This window comes from Xyrauchen texanus, chromosome 17 (assembly GCF_025860055.1).
Source record: "Xyrauchen texanus isolate HMW12.3.18 chromosome 17, RBS_HiC_50CHRs, whole genome shotgun sequence".
Lineage (NCBI taxonomy): Eukaryota > Metazoa > Chordata > Actinopteri > Cypriniformes > Catostomidae > Xyrauchen > Xyrauchen texanus.
Window position 1 is genome coordinate 24409103 of NC_068292.1, and position 25271 is coordinate 24434373.

A 25271-nucleotide genomic window follows, 5' to 3' on the forward strand; every position below is an offset into this window, starting at 1 on the left:
AAAAGATTTGCGCAGGTGCTCTCTCCTCTGCTGCTGAGGATGCTTAATCACTCTTTTGACATACATAAACTTCCCCAGTCCTTGTATGACGCAAATATTTCCTTAATTCTTAAAAAAGGTAAAAAAGAAAGTGACCCAGCATCTTATCGACCAATATCTCTTTTGAACTCTGACCTTAAAATTTTTACTAAAATTCTGGCTAATAGATTAAATAACTGCATCGGGGAAATTATCCACCCCGGCCAATCGGGTTTTATTCCTGGCCGTTTTTCTTTTTTCAACGTCAGGCGTTTAATGAATATCTTATACACCAGATTTGATTCCAAAGCTAGCGTTGCAATTCTCGCCTTAGATGCAGAAAAGGCGTTTGACCAAATGGAGTGGGACTATATTTTAGCTGTGATTTAGAGAATTTGATATGGGTGATGCATTTGCCTCTTGGGTGAAGTTGTTATACCTCCATCCTTCGGCTTCTGTTCTCACTAATTTTAACATGTCATCGCAATTTCAATTACATAGAGGCACTCGACAGGGCTGCCCTCTCTCGCCTTTGCTTTTTGCAATAGCAATCGAACCTCTCGCTCTTGCAATTAAAAATAACCCTTTAATTTCGCCCTTGAATTTAGGCCAAATTAACCATCATATCTCCCTCTACGCAGATGACATTATTCTGTATTTAAGCAACCCTGAACAGTCTATTCCACCCTTACTAAATCTGTTGGAAACATTTGGTAAACTCTCCGGTTATTCAGTGAATTGGCAAAAAAGTGAATTCTTGGCTGTGACCAACAACATAGATCCAATTTGTATGCACAGTCTACCTTTTAAAATAGCCATAAACAGTTTAAAATATCTTGGAGTTAATATACCTAGAAACCCAAAAGATATATATAAGCTTAATTACTTAACAATGCTTGAAAACCTAAAGGACAATATAAAATGCTGGAGGACCTTACCACTATCAATGGTGGGGTGTGTGAATGCTATTAAGATGGTGACGTTACCCAGATTCTTGTATCTTTTCCAGAACTTGCCGATTTATTTCCCCCAAAAGTTCTTCAAAACCTTAGATTCTATTGTGCTGCCTTTTGTCTGGGGCTTCAAAGCACACAGAATATCTAAAATACACGTGTGTAAGCCTAGGTCGCTAGGGGGTTTGGGTTTGCCAAACTTTCAACATTACTACTGGGCCGCCAATTGTAGAGCCTTAACTTACTGGCAGGACCCGCACCCCGACAATCCCTCAATTGATATCCCTTCATGGCTTATGATTGAGCAAGGTGCCTCAAATTCGTCACTTTCCTCATTACTTTTTGCTGTCCAAGCGACTTTTAAAGCCACAGTAGGATCCCATTTTATGATTAATAGTTCTCTTAGGATTTGGCTTCAGATTGGTAAGGCATTTAAATTGCCAGATACCTCTTTTCTTGCCCCGGTCTGTCGTAACCATGCCTTTAAACCTTCACTATTAGACCCAGTGTTCGCAGGTTGGGCTAGAAAAGGAATCCTTACCTTGAGAGATTTATATATTGACAATAATTTTGCCTCATTCACTCAACTAACAGAGAAATATGACCTTCCTGCTGCACATTTCTTTAGATACCTCCAAATTAGAAACTATGTCTGTTCCGCTGTGCCAAATTTAGAAATATTATTAGCCGATAGTAAATTACATAAATTGCTTACTTGCGTTCCCAATACTCCAAAGTTAGTTACAAAATTTGTTGACTTTTTCACAAGTCAGTTAGATTTTTCCACTATTCATCTGAAAAACGTTTGGGAAGAGGAATTAGATGTTCAGCTCTCTGAGGAGGATTGGGAAAAATGTCTTAAAAATATATACACCTGTTCTATTAATGCCAGGCACCAACTTATTCTGGGGGCAGTGGTGGCTCAGTGGTTGGGGCTCAGGGTTACTGACCAGAAGGACGGGGGTTCAAGCCCCAGCACCACCAAGATGCCACTGTTGGGCCCTTGAGCAAGGCACTTAACTCCAGGTTGCTCCGAGGGGATTGTCCCTGTAATAACTGCACTGTAAGTCGCTTTGGATAAAAGCGTCTGCCAAATGCGTAAATGTAAACTTATTCAGTATAAGGTGCTGCACAGATTACATTACTCAAGGGTTAAACTTAATTCTTTCTATCCTACTATCTCCCCTCTCTGCAATAAGTGTGAGTCTGCGGAGGGCTCTCTTGGTCATCTTTTCTGGGCATGCCCAAAACTGGGTGAATTCTGGTCAGAAGTTTTTCAGTTTCTTTCTGAAGCTTATGCTTGTGAGCTTCTCTTGGATCCTGCGACTGCCATTCTTGGCTGGTCGGCCTCTTTGCTGCACCTTAATAAGGCTACCCGACTGCCTATACAGTATGGTTTGATGATTGCCAAAAAATCTATACTCTGCATGTGGAAGAAAAACACGAAGCCACCATTCAAGTTTTGGTTGTCAGAACTTTCCTCTACTCTACATGTGGAAATACTCAGATATAGCATTTCTGGTAATATAGAGATATTTGAAGCCTTTTCAATCACTTGTTAAAAATCAACAATGATGAAGCTATTTAATATGTTTTTCTATAAAAAAAAATGTACACTTACACTTATTAGGATTTTACTGTTATTTCCGTTGACCTCTGTTTTTACTGTAAAGATACCTATGTATATCTCATGTGGACGAGTGGTACAATCTCACCTGGTTTATAATGTCTCACTAGGCAAGCATCTGTTTTGATCTTCCTTGCCTGTGCTTGGTGATGTGGTTTCCTGCACATTGGAATCCAACTGAAGGTTTTTTTTTTTTTTTTTTTCCTCCTCTGTGTGTTTGTGTTTGGTTCTGTCCTGTGACTGTATTGTCTATTTGTTTGAAAATCTGAAAATTTACAATAAATACAATATATATATATAAAAAAAAGAATAAAACAAGTTAGTATTATTTCATGTCATGTGCCATTGGCTACAATATCTTGTTGTGTTCACCAAAACAGCTCACCAGGTACATGTGTTGTGCATCAGAATGTCTTTAGAGTCTATACGGTCTCAGAGGACTTACTTTTATCACTCAGTAATAGAAAGAGCTTTAAGGGATTTAAGAAACTTCAGTGATACCATTTACATTGAGATGAAAGGGAGCTGTCATCTTAATTAGATCAGAAACAACATTGGAGGGTGATTATGTTGTAAAATCAGTTTAATAGGTTTAAATTCAAAGGCAAGGGAAGTGCAAAAAGTGCAAGAGTTTCAAAGTGCTTAAGAGTAATTGATTCAGTATTAGTTTGGAGCAGATCAATGCTCGTTTCAAGTGAAAACTGACATTATACATTTATGTAAAGGGAAACCCCTCCAAAATTTGAATAAATGATCTGATACTTTGCTGACAGTGGTTTTCCTAAAAAGAAACATTCATAGGTTTGCAAGTAAAGAAACATGCCTGGTTTTCAACTCAAAGCTGGTGAAAAAAAAATTTATCACTCAGTCACGTCACAAAAACATATTTTCAGCATTTCTCAATTTTGCTGGGTTGTTGAATCAGAGAAAATTACACACCTTTGGTTAAAGAACTCTTATGGAAAACACACTAGAAAGAACTCACTGTGGTAAAACGTCATCTGTGCCATATTTGTATACTTTTCACTACATAGACCGTCTTCTAATTATAAAGATATATATATATGGAAAGGCAAAATCTGTGAAAACAAACTCTCATCCAGTTGTATAATCTCTATATTCCCTAATATTTTCTCTCATCTTCCATTCTCTCTTCTCTCCAGTCCTCCATCATTCTCTTTACACCAGTGGCTGCTTGTCAGTGGCAGTGGAGGGCAGGGACTCCACGCTGTTTCTGTAGATGGGCTTCTTCTGGGAGCGGTCATCTCTGAAAGGAGAGGAAAATATAAAGAATCAAGACTAGAGTGAGTGCTTTATCGGGCAGAATGAAACAAGATGTGGGCCTAAGGGAGAGACATGTTTAGAAAGGCATGCAGTAATATGCACATAGACTAGCCAGTCTGTACAATGCTGTGGGAGTGAGGAGAAGTGGGGGGAGACATTAATGTCTCCTGATCCACACAGTAGAACCCTCTTGAAATGGAGGGCTAGAGGTCAGAAAGTCACAAATAACTGCATGCACTTGCAGAAAATGGGATCACAACAAGCCTCGACTCCCAGTTATTCTAGGGCACCCTGGAGTACTTACATGGGTCCCTTGCTCTTCCTCTGTTTGGCTCGGCGGCAGAGGTAGGTGGTCATGGATAGTATAATCATAAGAATGACCAATCCAGCAGCAGATGCCATGAGAGCAATGCGACCAGTGGTTGACTCATACCATGCTGCATCTTCTGTGAGACACAAACAGACAGAAACAATCACTACTAGTTGCCTTTTAAATGGCATCTAACTCTGCCCAAAAGTTTAGTTACAAAAGCAGCCACTTGATCAACACTTTAGTATTAATAGGTCAGCCTTATACCTGTAAGCTAATTGTCTTAATATTTGGATCACAAGGCAACGAGGTCAATTTTTAAATAGGTATTAAAAATGTCAGAATTATCATCTCACACAGTCTTTACAGTAAGAGCAGACTCAAACAGATAAGTGGACAACTTTTGGATATTAAATTGTGAATGTTGTACTATTGGATATTGAATGGAATCTATTATTACGATATGTTCAAATCAAGAACAGATATGAACAAAATCAAGTTCAGCTTGAGCTGAACATTAAAAGCAGCACAATGTGGCCCCCTTCTGGTAGCTCTGACCTGGCAGAACAGTGACGCTGATTGTGCGTTTCTTCATGAGGGATTGCATAGTGGGGGACTGAGCTGTACAGGTGTATCTCCCTCCATCTATAGCCCGCACCTGCTCCAACTTCAGCTTATTAGAGGCCAAAAGCCAGTCTTCTCCCTTGATAGAAAACACACATAGATGAGAAAGTTAAAGGGAAGTGAAAAGTAAAGCAGGAACTACAGGAAATATCTGTCGTACAATAGAACTATTTAAATATCTGCCTTATCTTAGGAAGGGAACTTACAATGGTTGAAATTCTACCAACTTTTTCTATAGAAAAGAAAAGAATATAAACATATGAAACCAAAAACCACTAAAAGTAATGAATGAGTATAAGGGGAATAATCATGTAATTTACCCTACATAATGTTACCTACAGAGAATAATAATGTTTGAACTTGAGAAAAAGTGAGTAGAGAGAGACAGTGTGAGTAATTAAGTAAATATAAAACCACACTATAAAATGCAGAGAAACAAATGCCTGTGCAAAAACTGGTGAGAGCACATCATAACCATATAAAGGAATTTGGCACTGGATGGGTTTCTGCAGCCTGCCAACAAAGTCCATCTCAATTTAAATGAAAGTAAATTAAGATGATTCCCAGTTAAGCCAAGTTCTGGCCAAAGCACTTTTGTTTAAACTAATCCATTGGCTCCAGACCTTTTCCTGTTTCCTCTGTTTGTGCAGACAGAGTGAAATAAAAATTTAGTTAGCTCAACCATTTAAGGGAAGCCTGTTTATGCCTGTATTCCAAACACCACTGAAGCTACAGGGGTTAAATGACACTGCACCTTTGTGAGATGTGATAGTGGACAGACTGTCCTGAATAACAGGACTGAGCCATTCTGAATGTACAGTTCCAACACACTCAATTTATTGAAACTCTATGGCCACCTATCAGCGCGCACGCACGCATGAACGCACCTTGCTCTAGTGAATCCATGTATAATATTTAAGATCAACAGCTACACTTTTGCAAGCAAAGAGGCACATGAAATGCTTTGTATGACATGTATATTGTACTGTATGAATACAAACAGATTAAATTAAAAATCCTAGGTCTATACAGAATTTTTCTTTTTTTCAATAAACAGTGACAATCTATGTGTAGACAGTAACTAGCTTAGCACTGTTTTCTACCCTGAATGAATGCCTCACAAATCTGGGATTTTCTCACATAAACCAGACACAAGTTAATCAATACTCAAACTCACAAACCGTTTCCCTTTTCTATCTAAATGGCATGAGTCAAATTTCCTTTTGTCCAGGCCTGAGTGAATATGCTTGTTTTCATTTTAGATGAACTTAAACAAGCTGTAATTCCCAGCCTTTTAGATGTTTGAGAAACCAGCTTATGAAAACAGACTATTACAATCACATTACTGCAATTATGTAGTAGACAGCACATCCTGTTTGGTTCCAGTGTTGTTTACCAAACTGCAATGACACAAAAATATCTCCACTCAAAAAAAAAAAAAAAGGTAAAGGAAACCAAGAACATAAGATATTGAATTGGTCACCTCTTTGGCCCAGAAGTATTCAGGTGTCTCGGAAGCGGAGGTGGAACATTCCAGCTCCACGTCATCCCCTAATCTTACTCTCAAGTCCTGCACCGAGTTAAAATAACGCGTTAAGTAGCCTAAACCAGCCCTGTGCACGGACACCTCTCGCATATCTGAGTAAGAGAAAGAAAGAGAGAGCGTAATGAAAATAGATTTGCATTTCTTGGATACATTTGCATAGCATTTAAACAAGGAATTGGCACAAACAAATTCTAAGCAAGTTTATCACTGCTCAATTTAAGCATCATATAGTACAGTGAGTGATCATCATTAATGATTAAAGTGACTTAACCTTTCATGAGTAGGGTCTAAATTCCTCTGCAGTGCCCCCTGCAGGGAGTTATTTTTGCACGTGACACTGCATAGCCGGTAGAATAGGGCAGAGTGCAGACGAGTAGTTTAAATTTTTTTAATTTAAATGTTTGATTTCTTGTCATAAACTGTATATAATATAGTAAACACAAACAAATGGGTTCAGTCAGCTGTACTGTTTTTATAGCTGTAAAAAAAATATATCAGCAGTCAGGTTTACCAAAGTGCTCGGATAAATCACACATGATCAGTACGTTTTCACTGCGAGTATACAAGTTTTAAACTGTTATTGTGGTGATTTTGTGATACTATGGCAGAAAATAAAATGTATATACCTGAAAAGATTTTTTGAGTTTCTGTTTGTGTGAATGAAAACCACATCTGTACCCAAGCAGACGTGGCTGCGTGCATGGGACGATCATATTTAGATATGATGGCTATGCATACACAAGCTGAGAACTGTTATCGTGGTACTATGGTGACATTTTGGCAGTTTGTTACATAAAATAAACATATGCGCTTAAAAAGACTGTATGAGTAACTGGTTCAGCTAATATAATGACACTTGACCATGACGCTGTGTTGGCATGAAAGCCAATTTGAATCTGGCAGCTTGTAACATTACTGGCTGTTGCAGGACACATATGTGTGATGCTACTCTGCAGGGCCCAGTTATTAACTGTTGCATATGTGTGATGGTGCGTATGAAAGGGTTAAGTATAGTCCACAGCAATAATACAGAGTGGCATGGATCATCTTGTCTCATGTGTTGTGCTTAATGAATGCTGTATTAATCCATCTATTTTTTTTCCACTCAGTTTTCCAATAAGTCAGCACTGTCAACTCATCCCTGGGCAAAGCAAAGCCACCAATCAATATCATTATTGATTCTCCAATCTTGAGAGGTACGAAGTTTAAATTCTAATCATTAACTCCAAAATAGAAAACTTCCTTCTAACAAAAAGCCATATCTAACTAGACTATACACAATGATGGAATGATTAAAGCATTAATAATCTAAACATCAATTTATGTTTGAAATAATACATTTTTTCAAGCTTCTGAAGGGAGTACTTGGCAGTGGTGTGACTCACAGTGAATGGGGATGGTGAGGGGCTGAGAGGAGTTGTCTGGTTCAGAAGCATTCTCAGAGATACAGCGGTATGGACCAGCAGACATGGACTGGATGCTGGAGATGAAAAGCAGCAGTCTGCCCTCCTCTCTTCTCACGTCCACGTCATACAGGTAACAGTGGCGGTAGAAATTTGCCTGATCTGACTCGAGTCGGAACCACTTCTTCATGTACTGTAAAAAGCAGAAAAGAAAGAAAATCTCATTTTGGGGTGAATTATCCATTTAACTCATAGTTTGATTGTTCTACCTTAAAAAAAGGTTCCCCTGAAGAAAAGCTGACCTGGGACTGTCATTATCCGAAACAGGGATCACTTGCTAAATTTGATTACATGTGTTACACTTGGAGGAAATAAATATACGGGGCCATGGCACTTAGGTCTCGCTAACAGGATAATGAGAGTTTGCAAAACGTATGTCTTTGTAAATGGTCATATGGAACCCCTTTTTAATGCACAAATGTGTCTAGATGCTTGAAAAAGGTGACGAAAAGACAGAAGCTTGCTAAAACACACTTGCCACCTGCAATTCCAATAATGGTTTCAGTCTTGATGTCCAGACAAATAAATTCAGATGATAACATTGTTCTTTATTTATGGTTGTCCTTCCATTGTCAACAGCAGTTTTTCTACAAAATGAGAAATTGTGGGGGAACAATTGTAATACATGAAGGTAAGCTGCCCTGACCAAAAATGCTTGTAACTTTAGATCTCTAAGCTTCTCTTTAGCATCTAGAGGGCATGCACAGACGGCTCAACCAACATAGACACTCCTAAATTCCCAAGAGAAACCAGGTGTCTTTCAGTTTCAGTCTGCTGTTTTCTTGACGTTGCACACAAGTGAACATCAAAAGCACATTATGTTAAGAGACATTTCTTTGCTATTGTGCAAGCGACATTACCTTAGAGAACCTCTCAAAATGCACTGAGCTCATATTCCACTCTGATTCTGAGTCCACACACTCTAGCGTCACATCCTGTCCTTCCCGAATCAGCTCAGATGGACCTTTTATGACCAAAGAACCTGAGGAACATATCAATCAAAAACAATATAGCATTACAATAGCTTTCTGCTTTTACGGTTTCTCGTTTTTTTTATAAATTTGTTAGATCTGATAGGTTCTTTCTTAATTTCCTGGTTTTACTTTGTTTTGCACAGGCAGCACACGCAATCGAATGCAAAACAATCTTAGAAATGTGAGGCAAAAGATGTATAAATACAAGTGGTATATATTTTTTTACATGCAACGTTACTGTAACACATATTAGTGTCAAATGAAGCACATTAAGCAAATTTTTACATAGTGTTGAATGAGCATTTGAACAGAGACAAGTGCAGAGCCTGAATTCGCATGCCACATTCAAACATCTAAAACAGTTCCCTTCAAATGTTGTCTAACTGGTTGCTTTGAGATGTGTACAAGTAGGTATTGTGACTAATTCCATGTCTCCGCTGATATACTTGAGATAGCTTGAAAGTCCTTGTGCAATCCAATATGTTTTTGGGTTGATTCACTTGCAAATGCAACTTTGATTCCAAAAGGAATACAAGGATTCCAACAACGTATACAGTAGTGTGACGGAGTGGAGTGAAAAATCGAATAGATATAGCCAACGGCGTCACCTTGGGACTTCCACCCAAGGACTTCAATAGATTCCAACTTAAATTAAGCTTTGAAGTTATAAGGACTCACAGGTTAGTCATACCCATTGAAGATAAAGAGACTGGGTCTTCCACAGTAAAGTGCATTTTATTCAAGGTCAGCGTTAGTTAAAACAGGAGTAACATCAACGGGTAATTAAAATTCCAACACATTTCACACAATCTACATACCAAAAATATACACCTTAGGACAATAATCTATTAAGATCCTTGGAAGGCATGGGCTGGCCAACAGGAAGGCAACCCACACTGGGGGAAGCACAAAAACACCACTTGTCAAGACCACCATAGTAACTACACTGGAAAAAAAAAAAACTTTAAATATAATCGTCAATTGCACACAGCAAATGGTGAGGGGGACCACCATACTCGGTAACCAGCCTCCCCGGGGTAGACCCACAGCACTTTCTAAAAATGCTAAATATATAAAGTAGACAATGAACATACAAAGTGGCAGTAATTTTTAAGCATCAATAACAAAACAGTCGGTTACTCCCAGATGACTTGAAAGAAAAGCAAACGAGAAACAAAACCAAAACAAACAAAGACAAAACAGCAGCACCACCCAGGTTCACTGTCACCCATAAATTACTGCAGAGGAGCAGGGAACATATTCCACCCTATACACAGTACCAGCACCGCAAAAGTGAGTGCAACAGGCACTGTGAAGCGTTGGACATAATTCCAGCTGCAAGACACAGGCAACGGTCACAAATTTTAACCATGTCATGAGAAACCAAGGGGTGCACACACCAGCAATCCACACTGGCAACTACTTGTGATGTGCTTATATTGCCTTCAATTTATTGCAGTCAAGCAAATTAGCAGGGACACGGGTGATGACAATTAGTGGAGTTGCACTGAAGCAACACCCTGAATAGAGGAACAGGAGCTGTGCCTCCTGCTACAGCAGCAGCACATTTTATAATTCAACTCATGATTTTTTATATGACCCTGTAGTGTTAGGCCACTAGGAACACTTTCAGTTTCTCTTCTTGAAAAAAAAAAAAATAAAAAGCAATTGGATTATTCCTAAGGAAACCAGAACAGTCGTTCAGACATATTAATTTTTCTTTTTGCTAAGGTGCTTAAACAACAACAAGCAGCAAATGAATAAGAAGTCAAATAAGTAACATAATAAATCAACAATACTCACTTATTGAAAATGTAATATAAACATTTTCTAAAGTTGTAAAATTGTGTAAATCTGAATACATATTTTCTTTTTTCTTTTTTGTGAATATACTGAAAGTTCCTGTTTATAAGAACAAAATTAAACCGTGAAAGGCATTAAAATAATGGTTTGCATGAATATATTAACGAAGCTAAATAGTAGGATATTTACCAGTGGAGCTTTGTAGATAGGTAAGCGCCAGCACTGCGAGGAAAATGAAGGCTCTCATTTTGAAGAGTGCGTGACTCTATTGACTTCTGTGCTTGAAAAATAACTTCTGCCAAAACGAAAGATTGTAAACACAATTTATGAGCGCGGAAGAAGGCGGCGCTTCAATCACTAAGGGTATGTTCTATTTTTTTGTTACAAAAATGACATGAACAATAAACACTGTACTAATATGTTAATTATGGCAAGCTATCGGTTTGTTCAAGCAAATAAAAAAATATTACAGTCAAAACTATCTCGCCATTGTATCAGAACTACTGGCAAACGCCTCTTGCAAATCTTTAGCGTCACTTGTATCCAGCATAATCTACGCTCAGAGGTAGCTGAATTTCAAAAGGTCACGTGTGGCTTGTTTCTCTGACGAGACGACGCATCTTTGAAATTCCCCTTGGTTTCAAATCAAACAAACACATTTCCTTATTTTAAAGGAAGGTTATATCAACCCTGTTAGTAATTATTTCAGAGCCTATGTCCGTGTTTCTAGTGAAATTTCATTAAATTCACATTCAGTATCATGAAATTCATTACAACCTAAAATACTTCGTAAAGGAATTAAAGCACTGTTAGAATATATATATATATATATATATATATATATATATATATATATATATATATATATATATATATAATTTATAATCATTTAATAATTTATATAGGCTATAAGCTAAAACAACAAAGGCTGCTCATTGCTGCAGATGCATTTTTAAAGAAACGCTGTTGACTGGACGGAAGCCTATTGTGCACCCTGCGAACATGATCAAATCAAATCACTTCACATGATCAAATCACACGATCATATGCATAAGTGCAACAGTGGGTGAAAGTCTTGTGTGCAGTTCCGAGCAACAGACAGTGACATGACATATACCAATTACAATAAACAACAGAGTTACACAACACAATAATAGTATACAATATACAGTAAACAATACACACAATATGGAATACACGTACAATAAAAAAAAGTATATAAAGTGTATAAAAAATATAGAGTAGGTTGTATTGCAAGAGAATATAATTTATATAATGTTTTTTGTTGATGTTTGTTACTCAAGGTTAAATGGATCTCAGCTGTGCACAGGGTTGGGGAGTAAATAAATACATGTAACTGGATTATGTATTTAAAATACAAAATATAAGTAACTGTATTCCACTACAGTTACATTCAAAAAGTATTTTTATTACTCAAGAGATTACATTTTATTGTCATTTGTTTCATTTAATATTTAGTCCTTTCAGATGGAAACATTTATACATATAAATTATGTGAACCAAAGAGCGTTTGAGCTGAGGTGAAACACTTTCTTATGATGTGTTACATTCATACAAGCAGACAGAGAAGTAAGTTTTAAGTAAGTTAATAGAAATTAATGTTATTTCTTGCCATTTTACATGCACGTTACCTGGCACGGTCATATTTTTTTATCAAGAAAATTCACGTTGGATCATAATTTCTTTTGTTCTAGTAAGACTTTTGATATTAGGGCAAAACTAATTTCTTGAAAATAATTTTTGTATTGTTTTCCTGTAAAATTACAAATTACATTTTACAGCATGTATTCTGTAATCTGTAGTGGAATACATTTCAAAAGTAACCCTCCCAATCCTGGCGGTGCATATTTTAAACTTCTGTAACCCTTTAAACAGCAGGTCAATAATGACAGTGAAATGGAGGAAAGAAAGAAAATATGTAAGTTTTAATGCACTGATGTTAATTGTAGGCTTATTACATTGAGTAGGGCAGTAGTCCTATAGTAATTGCACATACTGTACATGTTGCATGTTAATGGAAATTCCCCAGTCTAGAGTTCATTGACCTTACAGTAATAGTTGTACAGTAGTAGTTTCAGACAGCCTCTATGCAGGTGACTCAGCATTGGTGTCTTTTCGAGAAAGTGCACTATAATAGCAATGTAATAAAATTGACCTGTAATATGCTTTTTTTCTTCTTTTTTTTTGAGAAAGCCATAGCTAGCAGGTAAGCCATAGCTAGCAGGTAAAACTTCTATTCCCATCACCAAAAGTAGCAATGTGTTCTTCTCATCTCATATTGAGAGAGGGAGAGAAAACCCCCATGGTATCACGAAGGCCTGGTTCACCAAGTTGTTCTGAAAGGTATCATAAATGGAGTTGAAAGGTCAGTAAATCTTTAAATGACTGTAGGGCCACATTGCAAACTCTTGCACTTTTGAGGGAAAATAAGTGTCTGGATTATAAGTAACAATAATCCAATTTACATGTGAATGACATTTTGCTTATTTGTTTTTTTAAGTCTTCATATATGTTGCAAATATTCCATCTGAAAATTGGATTTTTAGAATCTGGTGAATGACATGTCTTTAGGCGTCTTTACACATATAGACAATTAATGGCTGCTTTGTGCCTGCTGAAAATTGTACAGATGCAATGCCGCGTAAAAGCCAGGTTCATTTTTTTCTGCTCTGACCCACCTCAGCCCTTAGTATCAAAGAAAGATCTGATGCTGCTTTGGTTCTGTGTAACTGAAATGCAGAGCAGCCATAAACTTTGTTGTTGTCATAGTAGATCATATTTTTAATAACTTAGTTTCATATCAAAACTAATAATTAATCTCATATTTCTATATTTATAATTTTATATTTAAAACATTAAACTCGTACCATTATTTATGCAATTTAATTGATATGTAAATGCATTTATGCCACCTCTGAGCAGCATTAAACAGTCTGTGTAAATAATACACCCGAATGCGACTTCAGATGCAGCTTCTGTTCCTACTTTGCAGTGTAAAGATGGCTCAAGGCTATTATAATTCAAATGTTTTTGTATTTCTTTATTCTGTTATGAGTATTCAATAAGGGTGCACAAATGCCTGTGTAAGGTGAAACAAAGTGCTTTTCATATTCAACTCTGTGGGTCGCAATTAATCAGCAACGCAAGCATTTAAGACGCCAGAGTTTTACATTTATGCATTTTGGCAGATGCCTTTATCCAAAGCAACTTACAGTGCACATATTACAGGTACAATTCCTCCGGAGCAACCTGGAGTTAAGTGCCTTACTCAAGGACACAATGGTGGTGGCCGTGGGGATCGAACCAGCAACCATTAACAGTTATGTGCTTTAGCCCACTACGCCACCACCACTCACACCAGCTTAGTTTTACCAGGTTTTATTTTTATTAATATTTTATAACTGCATATTCAAAACATTATTAGTAAAGGACATCTGAATGCACAGTCCTCTGCTTTTTTTTAATGGACAGAGAAAGAATGTGGTCACACTGATAATTACTGTAACACAAAATGGTGAAATTGGTAAGGTTGGTAATTGGTGAAAACAACACAATTAAAAGTTGTTCAAATTTGTTACTTCACTGTAATATCACACAAGTTTGCTTTTGTTGATAAATGTACTGTACACAATTAACTTAAAGATGAGCTGAACTGACAGTGCAAAAAGAAGAGTCTGATGCTCTGGGTTGTGTGGTTACACTAATTTCCTTTACAATTGGCCATTTATATCCACAGTACAGGTTTATTAGTCTATAAGGTTCATTCATGTACCAACAGTGTAATAATGGTGATACACAATATACACACATTAATAGCGGACAATATTTTCCACTTTTAATTTGGAGTTATCATACAGATTTAAAAAAAACTAACAAAAAAATAAAACAGCAGCCACTACACTCCATTTTGCCTAACCAAGTCATTTTTATTTGTCTAGTTCTTTTCACAACACACATTGTTTCAAAGCAGCTTTACAGAAAATCATGCATTAACAGAAAATTAAACTGTAATATCTATAAGAATCATAAGTGATTTTATATGAAGCAAACTTTCATTCAATTAATTCTACAACTAATTAAGTATTGGTGTGATAAAATATTTCATATATCACAAATGTGCAATAATGTAACCATTAAATGGTTTGATGACCAAATTTTGATCTTTGATTTTTGAAGCCAAAATCGTACGTTTTGTCCTAGTTTGCATTTACTTTGCAAGATTCCTATCAAGAAAGGCACTTTTACCTCCTCCATCTTTCCAAAAATACTGTAACTTAGTATATTAAACATAATAAACGATCCAATGAGAACCTTTTTATAATAATCCTGTTCATCATCAAATATGTTCTAGAAGGTTGTATGAACACAAAGATTTTAAAGGAATTTGCAACTCTCGCAAAATGGATACAAAATTCCTGCATATAATACACAAAATAATTTTAACAATACAAAAAGAGAACACTCATTAAAACGACTAAATCTTGGAATACTTTGCCATATTCTAAATAAAAAAAGCACAAAACAGCACAAAAGCTTTGCAATTATTAATTAATACAAACAAACACCTTTATACTGATTTAGGTTATGGATTTAAAGTTCAAGGTGCAATTTCACAACACACTGTTTTTTTAGGCACAATTCACGGGCAAAAGAAACTTAAATGATCTAAACATAAATAGTCAGTATGAATGTTCCATGTTGTCAAACAAGCTCAAACAATCAAGTTGCCTTTTTTTCTCTTCCTTCTCTTTTGAAAGTAACTTAGCCAGCAATGTTTTAGTCTATATCTGCCAATTCTGCTTACTGTCTTCTGTCTACTCCTTGGTTTTATCTGTATCCCTGTCTTCACTCTCTCTCTCTTCTGTAGAGTAGTGTTGCAATGTCTGGTGTCTGTTTCTAGACGGAGCATCTTGAAAGTGCTGACCGCAGTCTTCGCAGGCATATGGAAGGGCTCTTTTGTCCCCATTGCCACTTAACTGTCGCTTTGCTGGACGGATTCCTCTCTTCCATTTGCCGGAAATAGATCTGGTTGAGACTGCTGCAATTATCAGAGCTTTGTACTCTCTGAAAGTTTGAACCAGAGGATGATGCATTTGCAGCCAGACTTGGCCTTCCCACAGAGTTGGGCTCAGTCACAATCCCATGAACAGTGCGGTGATGAAAGCGGATGCCGGATCGGTTGGAGAAGCTCTTCCCACAGAGGCTGCAGACAAAAGGCCTCTCACCAGTGTGGATGCGAGTGTGGATCTTTAGGGCCCCAGATTGAGTAAAGCACTTCCCACACTGGGTGCAGCTGTAAGGTTTCTCCCCTGTGTGTGTGCGCTGATGGGCTCTCACCCCCGCTAGGTGAGGGAAACCTCTCCCGCAATAAGAACAGGTAAACGGCCTCTCTCCGGTGTGTATTCGGCGATGAATCTTAAGTGCCCCTGATTGACTGAAGCTCTTGCCACACTCTTTGCAGCTATATGGCCGTGCACCAGTGTGCACGTTGAGGTGGATGCGCAAATTACTGTGAGAGTTGAATGCACGGCCACACTCAGCACAAAGAAAGCCGCCCGCCATGGATGCATGCTGGGTACGCTGATGCTGCAGTAGTTGTGAAGGCCGGGGGAAAGAGGCATTGCAGTGCATGCACGAGAGCTGCTGCAGGCCCTCCTGCTGTGCGTGGCCTTGCTGATGGTGCAAGAGCTGGGTGCAGGTGGGAAAGGAGCGCTGACAGGACAGGCATGGGAAGGAGGGGAGTTTCTGGTTCGTGGTGGCATGGTGCAACTGGGCACATGGCATGCACGAGGTGAGAGGGCAGTGATGGTGGTGGTGATAGTAATGGTGGTGGGATTGGGCGACGTGTGACTCCGGGTCCTTTTGGTGGCACAGAAGTTGCTTGCAGGTTTGAAGCCTGCGGTGACAGCATAGACAAGGAAAGCCTTGAACAGGTGGGGAGTCTGGGTTTGTGTGCGGGATTGGGCTGTGGGTACTGGTGCCTTTGTCCTCCTGCTGGGGGTGAACAGGGTTAGATGTGCTTGTAGGCTCACTGCTCTCCTCCTCCAAAGAGAGACCCAAACACAGACACAAGCCCCGGCCGACAGGGGCAGAGCTGGGCTCTTTGACATGCTGTGGTGGGGTGGACAGGGGAGGTGAGGGTGGTTGGATTCGTGAGACAGGGCTGCCTCTGGGTTTCAGGGTCTGGAGTGAGGAAGGAGAGGGAGACGAGGAAAGCGGGCAGCCAGAACATGTGCAGGTACGATGCTGAACTAAAAGGAGGGAGAGCAAAATACACTAAGTCAACATAAATCAATGAACTGGTGATTGCAAAATAAATAAACTTAAAGGTGGACTCAGTGACTTTTATGTTCATGTCGTCTTACACTGACTCCTAGTAGCGTGGATGCAGCATCATTCAAATGTTCAAGTTTTCAGTTACCAATGCCATTGTGTAAATTCACTATTCACAGTCAGTCATGATTAAATTCAACCATGAGTGAAAGTGTCCAATAGCAGGACTGTTACTGAGATTAATTTAAGTAGTATTCGGCTGGTCATGTGATCCTAACATGGCCACCCCAATGAGGGGACCCAACAGCTTTTATAAGGTTACTGAAACGGCTTGAGTCTTCATCTCAAGTTCTCATGATTTTATACAAATGTTTCAAAATTTTAAAAAAAAATTCTTTCTTCCGGAGTAACACTTAAAAAAAATACTGAGTGCACCTTTAACTAAACTTCATTTTAAAGGGTACTTCACCAAAAATGTAAAATTCAATCACACTTTACTCAAATTCACGTTGTTCTAAACCCATATGACTTTCTTCCGTGGAACACAAAATTTATGTCAGGCAGAATTTTAGGGACTGACAGCCTCAGTCACCATTCACTTTTACAGTTAGGATAAAAGATGCAATGAAAGTGAATGGTGACTGAGGCAAACATTTTCTCGATGTCTTGCCATGGAAGGATGAATGGCATACAGGTTTGGAATGATATGAGGGTGAGTAAAAGATGACAGAATTTGTATTTTGGTCTTAAGTGTCTATCATTTATGTCCAAGTATGAGGGAAAATGTATTTTAAAAACTCTGTTGTGCCTAGTGTCATTTTTACTCACCATGGCTTCCATGGTCCTTTGACTCTCTTTCCCTTTCCTCAGAATGTAGACCAAGATCTAAAGTAATTTTCTCCTGGCTCTGTCTGGATGGGTTTGAATGGGGAGGATGAGAGGCTTTGGGTTTTAGGGTCTCAGGCCTAGCCGTGTGCCAGATAGAGCTCAGTGTTTCTTCAGTACGCTGCTCTCTCAATGGATGACCAGAAACTGATGCACTAGCTGCCATAAGGTCACCAATGAAAGTATGCATCTCCAGCCAAGAGCATGCTCCGGCCTGTTTAAAATAATAATAAAAAAGACACTGGGATATGGGGTGGGGGCCTTAAAATAAAGTGCATCATATGAAACAGACACCTTTGGGAACGCATAACAGGATGCAATAAGCGTTTCTACGCTCAAAACATCAAGCGATACATCTTACTAAATAACAAAACCTTGTCCATTGGTAGCGCTGTGAAATTAAATACACATAAGCCAAAAAAAAATGACTGGTGTCAGCGTTTCTTTCCAATTAGTATTTTGCCATGTTGTGAAATGCTAAAAATAAATATTCCAATGTTTTGTTTTTATCAAAGAAAGACCTAAAAATACCATTCGAGAATGTTCAATATAAATTTATTTTTGGCTGTCCCAAAACACCTCACTGGCTGCAATGTTCTGGGTACGTTAGATTATGGAGAATTATATATATATATATATGCATACACACACTGGCAGCCAAAAGTTTGGAATAATGTACAGATTTTTCTCTTATGGAAAGAAATTGGTACTTTTATTCAACAAAGTGCCATTCAACTGATCACAATCTATAGTCATGACATTAATAACGTGAAACATTACTATTATAATTTGAAAAAATTATCCAATTTCTAATGATCTGTTGTCCAATGCTTGTGTTTCTTTGCCAACTCTAAACTTTTCTTTTCGTTTTTCTGTTTCAAAAGTGGCTTTTTCTTTGCAATGCTTCCCATAAGGCATTCACCCTGAGTCTTCTCTTTACTGTTGTACATGAAACTGGTGTTGAGCGGGTACAATTCAATGAAGCTGTCAGCTGAGGACATCTGAGGTGTATATTTATTAAACTAGAGACTCTGATGTACTATCCTCTTGTTTATTTGTACATCTGACCTTCCACATCTATTTCTGTCCTTGTTAGAGCCAGTTGTCCTTTGTCTTGCAAGACTGTGTTGTAAACTTTTGTATGAAATCTTCATTTTTATATTTATTTTTTGGCCATTTCAAGCATTGTATAGCCTTCATTCCTCAAAATAATGATTGTTTCTAGAAAAAGCTGTTTATTTATTGCTATTTTTATCTAATATTGACCTCAAGACATGCCAGTCTATTGCATATGGTGGCAACTCAAAAACAAACACAAAGACAATGTTAAGCTTTATTTAAGGAACCAAATAGATTTCAACTGTGTTTGATACAATGGCAAGTGATTTTCTAGTACCAAATTAGCAATTTAGCATGATTACACAATGATAATGATAAATGGGGCCTGTCTAGATTTGATCAAAAAGGACTTTTTTCAAATAGTGATGGTGCTGTTTTTACATCAGTAATGTCCTGACTACTTTTTAATCAGTTAAATGCCACTTTGGTGAATTAAAGTACCAATTTCCTTCTGAAAGAGCAAAATCTGTACATTATTCCAAACTTTTGGCCGCCTATACATATATATATATATATCCAAAAGAGAACGTTCCAAGAACGTTAGGAATAGGTTCACTCTGACGTTAGATGAACGGGTCTGTCTGTAAGAAAGAAAGAAAGAAACAAAGCGCGTCTCGAGACACTTCTTTTTTAGCGCAATGAACGCGTGCGGTCGGAACGGCCTCTTACACGTCCCGTTAAGGCTCCTTAGTCATGATTATTTTTACATGTACTCACTGCGAGTCTGTCTTTGTCCATTTGTGGCGTGCCTTTACATTCTCTTGCGTGCAACTGTAATACTACACATTAATGAGTAATGTTGTGTTGTCATTTTAAGTCCCGAGGTGAACCGCCAATGGCGGGTTAAGCATTGTCGTCTGCAGGGAAACGCAGTTCTCTTTACTGTACTGCCGCAGTTTCTGTTACACTGTAGGTCCTCATATCGCCATTTTATCCATTGGGCGACAGTATTTCCGGGATATGAATCATGTGACTATTTCTCTTCCTTTCCTACTCTGTACCTAACAAAATGTACCATGGCAAACATATTTTCAAACAAAATACTACAGTTTTTGTTACAAATATAAAACCATAATACATTAACATGGTATCAAAGAGTGTAAGAAGCTCAAGCTCAAATGTGTCATATTTTAAACTTTATGATGCGCTCTTTCCAATCTTTATTTGATTCCACACAAAGGCACGGGTCTGTGTATGCTGACCCATGACACTTAATTCAAAATGCATTGCCTGTGTTTTGACTGAGCTCAAAATAAGTAGGTATTAGGTACTAATAAATACATAAATAAAAAAATAAACATGAATGATACTGAGAAATTTTAACAGCCATTCATACTATTGCTTTCATGCTCTTTTCCTTTTTATGGCATAAACTCAGATTCACTTTGGGTTAGGGACAGGTTCATCTGAAATCAGTGATACCACAATTATTGTCTGGCACACACAAAGATGAAGACTTTGAAATAATGTCGCAGTAGTCTTTGTGAATGTCTATACAACACCAAAGAAATGACCAGAAAATGTGTGTTCCTATAACTGGTAGAGCATTACACATGCAATGCCATGGTCATGGATTTAAACCCCAGGGAACACATACTAATAAAATGTAGGCTATAACTTTAATGTAGAACATCATCTACCATATTTGTAAATGTAATACAAAAGTACCGATTATTTAACTAATATTTCACTGCAAACTAAGAGGGTCATACAGTTGTGCTTAAGGATTTTCAAGGTAATACTGCTGTGATATTCCTGACATCACAAATATTTGACATAGTGTTCACACTCAAAATCTTGCCAAATTATTTCAAGCAAGCAAGTGTTATTGTTATGAAGTGATTTGAACTGTACAGGATGTTTCCTCTGAAGTGTAGAGAAACTATCTCTATCTATTTTTAATACTAAGAATGTATTTATTTTTAAAAGGTACATTTTTATATTAATATACAGTATAAAATGAACATTTAATTATTCGGTGTATCAGGTATTACTGGAATGAAAGTGACTCATGTGTTCTACGGTAATGGTGAAAATGTCATTCTGCTTTGTAAGAACTCTCTTTTAGGCTGCACCTCAACTCTATGGATCTGTAATACAGGTAGAACTTCAGAGACACTTGAACTGTTTAATGGAGAGAAAATAAAGCATATCACATGAGAGATTGAGTCTGGGGTCTGACTGCACTCCATCGAGACAGCCACAAAAGAAGATTATGAGCTTTACAACTGTCAGCAGTGTCAGAGCTTTAGACTAGACATGTGATGACATGTGGTGCTGATGCATAGCGGGTGACCTGAGTTCCAGTCCTAGCTGGTGGGGTCCTGTCCCGATCCCATTCCCACTCTTCTCCCCTGTCTCCTCTCCGCTAATGTTGTCATTAAAAAGCCTACAAAATGCCAGGGGGGTAAATTAATGAATTACAAATACACACATTACTGTAATTAACTACTTTTTTACTTTTACTTTTACTTGAGTACATTTTAACCTGTTGATACGCACCCCCATTTTGAGCACAAACCATGAAAATGACATACCTGAACCTAAATGGTTGTATTTACTGGACCCTTTGGAGTATGGACACCTTTGGAATATCTTTTGAAAGAAAAATTAATATATGATGTTATTTGTTAAAGTTAGAGAAGCTGAAGTTTATAGTAATTGAAATATTTTGTGCTGAACATGTTTTTATAATCTAAAAAAACAATAATAAAGTGCCAAGTTTAACCCATCAGAAATACAATACAGAATTGATATGAAAGGTGTGGGTTAGAAACAGATCAACATTTAAGGCATTTTTTTTTTAGAAATTCTTCTCTCTGTAGGTGGCGATATGCATTAAGAATGTGAATCACCAAAAACACAAGAAGAAAGTGAAAGTGGAAATTGACTGAGCAGGGAGGAGAATTAATAGTAAAAAAGGAATTTAATGCTGATCTGTTTCTCACCACATCTATCATATTATTTCTGAAGACATGGATTAAACCACTGGAGTCACATGGATTAGATTACTTTTATGCTGATTTATGTGATTTGTGGAGCTTCACATATTTGAGCACTGATTCACTTACACTGTATGGACCAAAAGAGCTGAAATATTCTTCTGAAAATCTTAATTTGTGTTCTGCAGAAGAAAGAAAGTCATACATATCGAGGATGGCATGAGGGTGAGTAAATGATGAGAGAATTGTTATTTTTGGGTGAATTGTTCCTTTTAAGCATGATGTAGCCCCTGTACCCAGAGGTTAAATTGGGCCGGAGCGCAGCTCCGCCTCCTCGGGTCCACAACACACTCTGCCGGAGCTCAGCTCCGTCTCCTTCAGCACCAAATATTGTTATTCCACTTGAATTATTTTTAATCTCCTGACTCCTGACAAATACATGGCGTATGAGACTGAATAATATACACAGAGACACCCAGGTTACATGGAATTATCAGACGTCATAAATGCATTAATCGCTGATTCAGCACCCCGCCCACAGCCATCAAGGGAAAACTGTCACAATTCTAAGCATAACAGCGACGTTACCATGGAAACCCGCTAACGGCTAGAGCGATCGAATATATCCTGCTCCTGTCTGTAACTTTATCTCAGTGTTTCTCAACTGGTTTTTACTTCAGGACAGATTTTATATTGGACATCAAGTGTCGACCTGCCATAGATTAAACATAACCTGTATCTAATGTGTCCTGAGTTGCATTTCCTTTTATGTTGCATAGTTTTGTTCATGGTTTTTCAGTACATGAACATGCATCAATTGACATTATTTTTGTTGTTGATGTCAAAATCTACAGAAACTGTACTTATATGGGCCCATTATTATGACATTTGTTACCTAATATTACATTTTTATACACAGAAGGAAAGGCTCCTCATTACCATGGTTAGGTCAGTGTTAGTCTTAAATAATAGTAATAATAATAAATTAATGTATTTATGAAAAATACATACTAGCGTAAACCAGGGGCGTGTCTAGGGGAGGCTGGGGAGGCAGTGCCTCCCTAGGATAAGCTCTGCCTCCCCTGAGAATTTGAGAGCTTCAGCCCTGAATGTTTTGAGTGTAGCCCCGAATGTATTTTGAATAGTTGACTGACAAATATGAAACCGGACAAAAGCCTATGTAAACCCCCGAAATCATAAGTTGCCTTATTTCATTGTGTTTTGGCTTTGCACATACTGCATACAGCCTGTAAAAATAGACATAGGCATAATCTAGCCTATAGAATAAGTTCCTTTGCTGTCGGTAGCCTATGGGCGACTCCGTTTCTTCCTCTCTGTTGAATATGCAGCAGGTAGAGCAGGAGCTTGCACAGTCGTTGACATCAACTAACGTTACTTAGTGGCGAGTTAACGGCAATTAGTAGGAAAGACAGCAAAAATTAAGCAAATGAGTCTTTGGGGATTTTTCCGAAAGAAGTCAGTGGGTAAGAATTCACATTTGTTTTTGTCCTTAAAGTCTTAAGATCATCATCTAGCTGGCTTTCACCCACAGTAGGCTAAACCTCAAGAGTTGTAGCCTCTAACCTCCTTGTTTAGATTGACGCAGCTTGGTAGCTCCGAGTTAACGTAGTCGCCTCTCACGCGGTTCGAGCCCCGTTCGGAGCGTACTTTTCTTGTTTATCAGATGTTGTTTTCTCTAAGGATAACCAATAAGCATTAACATAAAATGTATGTGTGACTTGTTTTGTGATATTAGTTTGTAGGAAATATACACTTTGATTTGATTAAATGGTTTTGTAGAGTGTAGCAAAGATGAGCTACAGACTGAGGAGCCAGCAGCAGCAGCTGTGCCAGAATCAGGCATGGAAACTGGTAACAATTAATCAGTCACTTTACTTTAGAGAAAGTTAAACGTGAAACATTGTTTATCCCAATGATCCTAATGAAAGGATTTTGACAGATTAATTATTCTCATAGAGATGATGAGAATTATATACAGTTCGATGCCATAGTGTGTCAATGAACTTAGACTGAAGTTATTCATGTATTGCTTTAACTTAGGATCTTAAACATCATTTTGACTATTTATGTCAAAAAATATAAATTATTTATATTCAATATTATTTTACCTCACTTTACTCACTATAATATAACTCTTTTGTGATGACTTTATGTTAATGTACATGATAGATCTTAGGGCAATCCCACTGATCTGCTCTTCCCAATACATTTTCTTCAATGGTATTGGTCCACAATTTGACATATGTAGCAATTGTCTGGGCTAAGCCCCGGATGTCCTTCAATGCTGGAAACGCCTCTGCATCTGATGATAAATTACAATTTAAAAGTGGATTGTTCTGTGCATATTTTTCCATCGCTAGCAGATGAGTGAGGTCTGACACAACAAAAATCCAGTTTAAGCCCTATAGTCTAATAGGGGCCCTGTGCCTATCTCTGGGTTCCTGGCTTAGAAAAAGATATGCACTAAAACAGATTGTGTGTAGTATAGCTTAATTTTGCACCGATTTTTTCAATTGTTTATGTTGCCCCCAAACAAGCCAAATGCCCCCCCAAACATGATATCCTGATAACCCCTCTGGCTTAAACACGTCTTGAAATTTAAACTGCCACTGTTGATGTCTACATTCTATCTTTAGATTATTTCATATGAAACTGAAACATTTTGTCAAAATATAACAGTTACATTTACTCTTGTAAAATCCTGAAACAAATTTGTAAAGGTGATGGTGTGTAATATTTTAATATTGTGTAATAGTTCATATTTTTTACTATTTTGGTTAAGGGGCCACATCGGGTTTTAAGTAGTGCATGGGGTTCCACATTGTATTGCTTTTGAGATACAATGTTCTGCATTTATTTGGTTTTTGTAACTTTTAAGCCCAGAAATAGTTGTGTAGCTACTCAATTTTCTGAAGTGTACCTGTGACTAATGGGACTATTCTGCAATTGCCTAAAGTATTATATTGCTCTACAAAGATAGATACTTTTCTGTCAGGCATTAAAAACTCAATAAAGGCAGAGATTATACATTTATTTTGCCAACTCTACTTCCCTGTTCATTTATTATTCAGTTTGAATAATAATAAAAAAATTTATAGAACGACTAATGTTTGTCGCAAAGTGGACGAGTTTACTCTTTATTTTCTTTCTAAAACTTGTCATGATGCGTTTCTCCTCGATGGTTTTTCAACACTCAACAGAATAACACAGGCTGCATGAATATGATAAATAATTACTGCATGAGTTACATTAACATTCAGGTGCTGAAGGGACTTCAACGTTTCTAAATTGCACAAATAAAAAATACATTTACATATTCGTCTCTGGCTTGCAATATTTTCAAACATGTTCATTTCATACATTTTCCGAGGGTGAAATCCATTGCCTGCCTGTTAACATTCAAGATAA

The 25271-nt window shown here is 37.6% G+C and overlaps 1 protein-coding gene and 1 pseudogene across 1 annotated transcript; both read right to left on the reverse strand.

Annotated features, from left to right (window-relative positions):
• Positions 1–3163: 3163 nt before the first annotated feature.
• Positions 3164–10956, reverse strand: LOC127658016 (uncharacterized). The gene is made up of 7 exons (XM_052147080.1): positions 10792–10956; positions 8686–8807; positions 7748–7958; positions 6300–6454; positions 4751–4895; positions 4187–4328; positions 3164–3865 (listed from the first exon to the last, which is right to left on the reverse strand). The coding sequence occupies exons 1-7, from the start codon at positions 10847–10849 to the stop codon at positions 3778–3780; spliced, it is 921 nt and encodes a 306-aa protein (XP_052003040.1). The 5' UTR covers positions 10850–10956; the 3' UTR covers positions 3164–3777.
• Positions 10957–14356: 3400 nt separating this feature from the next.
• Positions 14357–19830, reverse strand: LOC127657984 (zinc finger protein 154-like; annotated as a pseudogene).
• Between the last annotated feature and the right edge of the window lie 5441 nt (positions 19831–25271).

Bases quoted from the DNA above. Each gene is read 5' to 3' on its own strand.
- LOC127658016 (XM_052147080.1), bottom strand. From the start codon at position 10,849: ATGAGAGCCTTCATTTTCCTCGCAGTGCTGGCGCTTACCTATCTACAA. The intron at 6,455-7,747 runs GTGAGTCACACC...TCTCTTACTCAG, and splicing joins CCTCACCATCCCCATTCACT to ATATGCGAGAGGTGTCCGTG. The intron at 4,896-6,299 runs GTGACCAATTCA...TTTTCTATCAAG, and splicing joins AATACTTCTGGGCCAAAGAG to GGAGAAGACTGGCTTTTGGC.